At 49.8% G+C, this 9,220-nt stretch overlaps 1 protein-coding gene across 2 annotated transcripts in view; it reads left to right on the top strand.

Moving 5' to 3' along the window:
• Positions 1-8,359, top strand: part of Smtnl2 (smoothelin like 2) — a 22,064-nt gene extending 13,705 nt beyond the window's left edge. For both annotated transcript variants that reach the window (XM_031353572.1, XM_031353573.1), the window contains exon 8: positions 7,180-8,359. In XM_031353572.1, the coding sequence (XP_031209432.1) occupies positions 7,180-7,306 (127 nt within the window). In that variant the 3' untranslated portion in view covers positions 7,307-8,359. The remainder of the gene's footprint in view (positions 1-7,179) is intronic.
• Positions 8,360-9,220: the final 861 nt, after the last annotated feature.

Below are 9,220 nucleotides of genomic sequence, written 5' to 3'. Positions count from 1 at the left end.
TTTTCGAGACAAGGTTTCTCTGTATATCCCTGGCTGTCCTGGAACTCACTCTGTAGACCAGGCTGGCCCTGAATCAGAAATCCTCCTGCCTCTACCTCCCAAGTGCTGGGACTAAAGGCATGCACCACCACCACCTGGCCATATTTTCCTTCTCATTTGGTACAGGGACCTCAGCCCGTAAGACGAGCCATCCATTTAGGATGGGTCTTCTTCTCGTCTCAATTAAACCTCTCTGGAAACGTTCTCACAGACACACCCAGAGGTGTGCGTCCCTGCTAATTGTAAATCCAGTCAAGTTAAGGACAGAGGAGAACAGTCATGGGGTGTGTTTCTTTTAAAGACTCTTTCTGAGGGTATGGGCAGGAGTGTGAGAAGGGGCAGGCACCACGGATGGGACAGCACCCTCTCAATAACCGCACTGCCTCTCAGTACCATTATATTAAGGACCGTGCCTCGGTGAGTTTGGGTAAATACAAGCCACATTCAAACCCTGGCCCCTGCCTTCTTTGTATCACTCCTGGGGGATGCATTGGGGGAGAGTGCTATAAGCCCTGGGCCTGCTGTTGCTGGAGCTGTCTGCCTGAGAGGAGCTAAGCCATGGACTCGGGGATGCAGCCAGCTCACTGTGACCTGGCAGGGAGGGGCCTGCCCAGATACATGCTCTGACTTCATTGCCCCTCTTCTCCTTGCCCTAGGGCATCTTGTTGGTTAACCCCAGTCAGAGGGTCAGGGCATCACCACAGGGTGGCACATCACAACTCCTGAAGAAGAGAGAGAGCAGGACACAGACAGTAACACTCAGGGCTTCCCGGTGGTTTCTGAAGAGTAGAGAGAAGAAAGACCAGCGCCAGACTCGCTGTTCATTGTGCCTTTGTGCCTCCTCTTCAGCCTCTGAGGATGATGTTTGTCCTGGCTGTGCCCTCAGGTCGCATGTCTTCACTTGACCTCAGAAACTAGGCTGGGGGGGGCGGTGATAACCCCAGGTTTTCCTTGCTATCTTCATTCTGTGTCCTGCCTGAGCACCCAGTCCTGGTCCTCCACACTAGGACCTAGGACCTAAGCCTGGACTGAGGAGATGGAGACAAAGGGCCTCATAATCCATGCTTGGTATTGGAAGACTGGCTGGAGCCATAGCCACTGCCCTTCTCTTAGGCAGAAGTCCTTCCTAGGGCAGCATGGGGGCTCTGGCTTGCAGCACCTCAACCTGAGGCTTGGGAATAGGAGTCCAAGCCTGTTGTGTTGATTTGGATTCTAGGTCCCTTTGGGGGTCAGAGGAATGCCTCGTGTACTTTCAAAGCCTTCCCTTTCTTGGCTGCTTGGGATTAGCTGTCATCCTAATAGCAGAAACAGCTTGGACGAGTGTTATGCAACTGGATCCAGACGATGGTGGACTTGGGCCAAGTGTCGCGGCATGATGTCGGGAGGGGTGGTTCATAGGAAGAGGCACAGCTGCTTGAAACGCAGGAATGACGGCTGTCAAAAAAATCAGACAAGAATGTGTGGGATCAGGGTTCCCACTTACGTACCCCCCAAACTCACCCGAGTGAGTCAAAGAGGCAAGGGTTGACTTACAGAATTCTTTGTCGTGAAGCCTAGAGGGCTAAGCAGTGCCAGGTTATGCCCTGGCCACCTTGGTCACCTATAGCCAATATTCCAACTGGGTTGTAGCGGGGAGAGGGACAGTCTTGGGCAATGTGGTGGTGGCCCTCTGTCCCATGTTCTGAGGATCATAGCTTCCCTAGGCCATTAGGGCCAGTTACTCTAGGATGTGCTTTCCCAGCAGGAGGTTCGAGAGCACAGAGGCTCCCAACTCCACACAGATGTTTCTTCTGTTCTCAACCAGGGGGGAGGGTGGTGGCTGGGCTTTGGCTCACTTCTCTCCCCAAGCGAACAGGACCTTGGCCCTACCTCCCTGTGGCCTAAGTCTGCTCCCAGCTGGGGAGGGGAGCAGGATGTGATGGGGCCTCTGAGATGACTTCTGGCTTTTTTCGCTGACTGTAAAGAGTAGGGAGGACCATCAGAGGCAGGTCTGTGTGGGAAGCTTCCTCAGAGCCTGGGAAGGTACCTCCCCTTATGAATCATCTGTGGGATTATCTCTCTCAGGTACAAGGAAGTGAGGGCTGTGGAGGTGGGCTTGCTTCCCAGGGCCTTCTGGGAAGGCAGTGAGCTTAGATCTCTGGTTTCTTGGACAGTAGCTGGCTAGAAAAGCTGCATGGGACACTCGCCTGAGGATACTGGAGCCAATGTCAGCGTCTTAGGTTAGCCAGCAACAACTGAGTGGATACATGGTACCCTTGGAAGTCATTGGGAGCCACCAATGCAGAAGGTGTCTCAAAAAGACAGGTTTGGGAACAGACAGCCTGAGCTGAGAGAAACCTGGTGTCCAACCAAGGCATGACCTTTGGGGGAAAAAAAAATACACACTGAGAGTGTTCTCAAACTATTCATCCAGGAAAGGAGCGCTTCCAGAACTTTCCATGAGCAAGTATCTTCAGGGCATAAAATGCACCAGGAACCTTGGGAGTAAATGTGTATGCTGCCCCTACTCTGTCATTTCTGGGCCCAGAGGTTCCTTGTCTCCTAATCTGTGTGAGTGATATCTTGCTGACAGCGAAAGCGTCCCTTCGCCTGACAGGTGTTTAGGGCCTGGAACAAGGGCAGACCAGCTCCTTTTATGGAAGGGGCAATGTAGGGTGGGCGCCTGACCCTTCTGCACCTTTCCTTCCCACCCCAGCCCATAGCACAGGAAGCCCCAGGACATGCAGCCCAAGGCTTCCCACTTGCCCTGCGTGGAATGCGCCCGCTCTCCGGTTACACGCAGCAGAAGGGGCTTGAACGCTATTTGTAGTGCCCATGTGTCTCTGTCTAAAACCAGACGAGAAGCAGCGGTCCCACCCCTGGTCTGCTTTTAGGACAGTCTTGAAACTTACCCCCAGCCCCTCCTCCATGGCCTGGGGTAGCCGAAGATACAACAAAGAGGAGAAAGTGTATAGTAGTAAGCCAGTGTCACCCCTGCTTCAGGCTGTGGGTGACACCTGAAGTCAATCTGAGCTCTGTGGACTTCTCCATATAGTTTCGATTATTTAAACCAAGCTTAGATCATTGTAACAAAAGCACATTTTTTTTAAAATGTAAAGGCCGACTGGGGCCTCTAGTGCTCTGAGACTTACAAATTTTAGTAAGAGTCCGTAGTAGCTGTCACCGTCTTATATTCTGTCTCCTGGGAGACGGACGACCAGCAGCTAAACACTGGAGAGTATCCCCGTGCTTTCCTGTTCGGCAGTTCGAGGAATCTTGTTGCTGTTGTAGCCGCCCCCACAGAGTCCCTGAAGGAGCAGGGACGAGCTGGGGTGAAAGCAAAGTGTCCCTAAGGGTCAGACAATGACCTCAAAGGCAAGGGTACTGTTGGACCCGTAGGCTGGAGAATTTGGAGCTCCTTAGAGAAGGGAGCGAAGGAAGGGCAGAGGTGGTCGAGGAAAGAGTGCGCAGAGGTGTTGCCTGCGTGGTGTGCAGCGATCCTCTGTCTTAGAAACTGCACTCACAACTTCAAAACAATAATGGGGTAGGGTGGGGACCAGTTCTCTGTCTGCCTGCAGGGAACACCGGCACCTTGTCTATGACTTGCTGTCAGGGCGGTGGAGGGTGACACCAGGCCTTTACTTCCATCTTTGTGACTACCCTTACCTGGAAGACTTGCTTCCTGGGCAGGGCATGGGGGAGTTTGCTGGAGCCTGTCTGAAGTCTCTAGGAGGAAGGAGGGGTTCGCTTGATGTCTTCTGCACAGGTCAAGGACATCTGGGACAAGCCAGCCATTCTGATTAGTCATGAAGTGTCTTAGAGAGGAGTCAGAGAATCTTCCCTACCCTCTGAGAGGACCGCTAAGAAAGCGGATTTCAGGTTCGGGAGAGACACAGGTGCAAAGGTTTATTCCAACAGGAGAAGGGTTTTCTTGTTGAGGGAAGTTAGCCAAGAACAGTCTTGGGAGTGAGAGGGGAACTGTACCAGGAAGCTGAGGAACATCTGTGACCTGAGGAATGGTTTCCTGGTGGCCAGAGGCTCCTGCAGAGGGGTCAGAACAGTTCTGGACCTGGGGGAGGGAGGACAAATGCAGGGAGACAGCCTTCATGGGGGCAAGGTAACATCTGAGTTTTCTTCCAAAACTGAGGTCCCAGGCTTCTGCCCTCATGATGCTTGAATGCTTCTAGTTCTGTCCTTTGATGAGAGACCACTGTCAGCCTCGTCCCTATAGGCTCATGCGGCTGCTTTGCCGGAGCTGAGGTTCTCCCTGCAATGTCCGGCGGGTGGGGTACCACATGACAAACAACAGTGTCTCAAGGTGAACTCAGGTCCCCAGCCTCTGAAGGACTCAAGAATTTTCAAATCTCGTCCACAGGGTCCCTTTGTATGCTGACATTTCTGACACCAAGCCCCGCCTTGGTCCTTTTGGGGGAGAAAGGGTGCCAAACCCACTTGTCACCATCATGTAACCTCTGGGTTCCCTTACAGGTCACCTTCTGCAGCCCCAGGGGGAGACAGGAGGTGGGAATGGGATCCGGGACAGATGTCTCCATTTCGCCTTGACATTTGGTTTCTGGCCAGCGCTCCAGAGCAGAGCCCAGCCGGTGCTAATGTTACAGTCTTTGTCTGGGGAATAGACAGCCCAGGGAGCTGTTGCATGAACTGTGCTCAGCTGGCTGCAAACTCTGGGATGGGATGGGGATCCCTGGCTTGCCTGCTGGGGTCTCCCAACTGGCTGGGCTCTGGGGAATAAAGCAAGGTGTCTAAAGACAATATGGAGGCATAGCCCTTCAGCAAGCCTGCTGGGAGTCAGGGGTGAGCAGAGGGGGATTCTGACTGACTGACTGCCCAGGAAATGGGTACTGACCACTGACAGGATGGTCAGCATTGGCAACCTGAGCTAGCAGTTCATATTTCAGATCCAGGCTCCTTTTTCCCATTATCTGCTCTGCAGCGTGTGTGTGTGTGTGTGTGTGTGTGTGTGTGTGTGTGTGTGTGTGTGTGTGTTGCATGGGTGCATGCACATGAGTGTGTGGGTGTGTATACCCGTGTGTGTTTCTGGAAGATAATGGATGACTTCCTCTATTGCTCTCTGACTTAGTGACTTGAGGCAGGGTCTCACAGAACTAGCAGCTCACCATTTCAGCTAAGCTGGTTAGCCATCGAACTCCTGGGATCTGCCTGTCTGTGCTCCTGTGGTGCTGGGGTTAAAGATGTGTGTATCCGTGCTCGGCTTTTTTTTTGTTTGTTTGATTTTTGTTTGTTTTGTTTTTTGAGACATGTTTTCTCTGTGTAGCCCTGGCTTATCCTATCCTATTGTAGACCAAGTTGGCTTCAAACTCATAGAGATTGTCCTGCTTCTGTCTTCTGAGTGCCGGGATTAAAGGGGTGGCCATGCTCAGCTTTTTATATGGGTGATGGGGATTTGAACTCAAATCTTCATAGCAAACACTGTTACTCACTGAGCCATCTCCCCAGGAGAATCGTTCTAATGGGTTTACATTTTTAGTTCTTATATATATGTATGTGTATATGTATATGTGTGTGTGTGTGTACATACATGCATATATATGATTTATGTGCATATGATTTATTTTATTTTTATTTGTATGTATGTATGTATGTATGTATGTATGTATTTTTATGTGTGCATGCTCATATGTATGCAGGCGCCCGAAGAGGATTGAAGAGGGCAGCAGGTCTTTAGTATTTTTGATATAAAGTTTGTTGAATCTATGAATGCAGAGTCTGTGGTTACAGAGAGTCAATAGCATATATATAGTTGCTGAATCATGGTTAAACTTACCCTCCTTACTGTGGGTCATGTGTGTATGCGCATGTGTGTAGGTCAAAGGCCATCTCAGGTGCCTGGAGCTCATCAAGCAGGCTTGGCTGACCTGGAGCTCATCAAGCAGGCTTGGCTGACCTGGAGCTCATCAAGCAGGTTTGGCTGACTGGTCAGTGAGTGAGCCTCAGGGAATTGCTTGTCTCTGACTGCTCCCCTCCCCTGACAGCGCTGGGATACCATGCCTGGCTTTTTTTTTTTTTTAATTTGGATTTTGGGGGTTTTACCAGGTCTTTGTGTTTGCAAAGCAAGCACTGAATGAACTACGTCTCCAGCCCTATGAGTCATGGTTTTATTTTGTTTTTTGTTTTTGTTTTTTTTTTTAAAGACAGGATTTCATTGTGTAACTCTAGATGGCCTAGAACTCACTAAGTAGACTAAGCCTGCCGCAAACTTAGAGATTCACCTGTGTTTGCCTCCCAAGTGCTAGGATTAAAGTCATGGGCCACAGTGCCTGGCTGGATCATAGTTTTGGCTTATTTGTTTCTTTGTTTTATTATGTGTAGATGTGCCCATGAGTTCTAGTGCCCCAGAACTGGTCAGATATCCTGGAGTTACATATGATTGGGAACTGAGCTTGGGTCCTCTGGATAGCAGTAAAGGCTCTTAAGCTGAGCCATCTCTCCATCCCCTCCATTGTTTTTGTGTTTGTTTGTTGTTTTTTTTTCTTTTTCTTTTTCTTTTTTTTAAGTTTAAAAAATATTTCAGAGCTGGGCATGAAGGTACATAATCTTGCCATTAATGAGACCAAGTCAGGAGAATTGTGAGTTTAGGACTATGCTGGGCTATACAGCAAGCTCCCATCTCAAAAAACCAAAAATAGCTGGGCTGTGGTGATGCATGCCTTTAATCCCAGCACTGGGAGGCAGAGGCAGGCACATCTCTGTGAGTTTGAGGCCAGCCTGGTCTACAGAGCAAGTACTAGGATGGACAAGACTTCATACAGAGAACAAATAACTAGATAAAATAAAAACAAGCATTCTGTTAGAGGGAGCAGATGGGTGAGGTTAGCATTTTGCCTCAATTTTACATTTGCTTTCACAGTTCTGGCCAGTTTGTCATGTGATATTGACACACATCATTTCCTTACTTCTGTATGGACTGCATAGGTGGTTTGTGTCTGTGGGAGTCTGGGAAATGCCCCATGGACTCAGCAACTCCTAGGGTTCTCTTGGAGACCTTGAATTCCCTTCTGGTGTGCACTTGAGCACCCCAGGCACCAGGCAAATTTTCTTTGGGGACAGTGACAATAGTAGCTCAGTTGTGGCACTGGCTGTTCACGAGGACCATGCACTGATCAGGCTTCTGTGTTTCAGGAATCTGGCCAACTGTGAGCGCCTCATTGAAGTGGAGGATATGATGGTGATGGGCCGCAAGCCGGACCCCATGTGTGTCTTCACCTACGTACAGTCACTCTACAACCACCTGCGTCGCTTTGAGTAAAGCCGGCAGCCTGGAGTGGCCAGGAAGAGACTCTGAGGTCCCTCACGTTCCCCCATGGCAGCATGACCCACACGAGGGGAGCTGCCCCTGTGGTGTGAGCTGCTATTTGCTCTCTGGCGTGTGCGACCGTGTGCCCCTCACACTCAGTTACTAATTAAAAGTATTGATGAGGCTAAGCTGAGCCCCCCACAGTCCCTCCACAGGCTGGAAGGAGAAGGAAAAACTCGAGAGTCAAAGAAATTGGTGCTAAATAATGATCTTCCTACGGGGAGCACTCGTGGTTTCCCCTCTGGTGAATTTGATATATTGGCTTGACAGGGTTCCATTGATTATCAAGTTTTTTTTTCTTTCTTTTTTTTCTATCAAAGTACCCAGAGGTCTTTTCTTTTTGTGTTGTTTTTTTGTTTTTGTTTTTTAACTTCCACACAAGCTTGCCGATCCCTTTCTCCTCTCCCTCTGGGCCATCGCCAGGAAATAGTCTCTAGTTCTTGGGAAGAAGCAGTTTAGTCAGGCCCAGGTCCTGTCTTCCTATCATCTCTTCTCGGTGGGGAGGTGGCAAGGTTTCTACCTAGTCCCGGAGAGGCTTCTGGTACTCACAGGAGACCCCATAAGTGTCCAGCTAAGGAACGGTTACCTGGGCAGTACCAAGGAGGAAGGCTAGCTAGGTCCTTAGGGATGGAGAGAGTTCCCGTTTGCTCCAGGTATTTATAAAAAAAAAGGATTGCATCTGTACCACTGACCTGTCTGTACACAAAAGATGTGTCACTCTTCGCTTGGGTTTGTCATTTCTGTTTGGGAAATGGGGAGGAGGGCTGGGCAATAAGAGACTGCATAGATTTAAACAGAGATCTACTGAAGCCATACCTTAATTGTTTATGTATTTAAAACCACTTGCCTGGGAGGCTGAAAATGACACTTGCTGTCTACCAATGTGCTTGTCCCTCAGCCATCTCTATGTTGCTGAAGGATTGTGAGGAGAAAATTTACCCCCCCCCCCTGCCGATCTGCTCCTTAGATATTGGCAAATATATTATGATAAAAAAGTGGCCCAAAGTTGATGGCTTTGAGTGATCATTGTTTTGGGGGTGTGTGTGTGAGGGGTTGGGGGTAGAACCCGTGTCCTCTAATATGCAGGCAGGCTCTCACCACTGAGGCCCACCTCCTGCCCCTGCCCCTGCCTCTACCCCTGGGGTGGTCCCTTTCATGGAAGCCCATCAAGGAGAGCTGGTTTTATTTCACAGATGTTTGGCAGTGGAATTTGAATAGAGAAACCATTAGATCCCATAGAGCTGCAGCCTTTAGCTTATTCTTCCCCAAGACTGATAATTGAGTTGGATGTTAGCCAGAAACTTTTAAAACCTCCTTTGAAGGCTCTAACATGGGGTCTTCATTTCATGCCACCCCCTCTGAGTGGAGTCACCCCTGTGTCCGAGGTGCTAGGTGCTGAGGACAGAATGTCCTCGGCGACCTTGGGCTCTGTGGCAGAGCTTGCAGGTGGTTTGAGCATTTTCAGTGGCTCTCTTTGCTCAGGCTATGGCCTTGGCCCATCTTTTTGGGTTTTCCCACAGTGGGAACCATTCCCTTCCTGGCTCTCTCACCATTTGTAGGCTTGGAGAGCTCTATTCTTAGCAGAGACACATACTGGGGCTTAGGGTTTCAAACTTAAAGCCAACAAGGGCACACTAGGGCTCTATAAACAGTGTGCCTATATGTCCCTGGGTGGTCACAGATGGCAAATCATGCTCTCCTGAGTGGCAGACATGGCCTTATGCCTCTGCACATAAAATATAGCAGGTCTTACTGGGACGAGGGATTGCTTCTCTTAAACTGCAGGAACAGTGTCCCTTGTGTCCTGCCTTCAGAATATTGCAGACTAGATGTGTTTAGGGTTGGCTCCGTGATGTCCTTCTTTAC

This window comes from Mastomys coucha, unplaced genomic scaffold, assembly GCF_008632895.1.
Source record: "Mastomys coucha isolate ucsf_1 unplaced genomic scaffold, UCSF_Mcou_1 pScaffold5, whole genome shotgun sequence".
Taxonomy (NCBI): Eukaryota; Metazoa; Chordata; class Mammalia; order Rodentia; family Muridae; genus Mastomys; species Mastomys coucha.
This window is presented reverse-complemented; position numbering and strand designations above follow the sequence as displayed.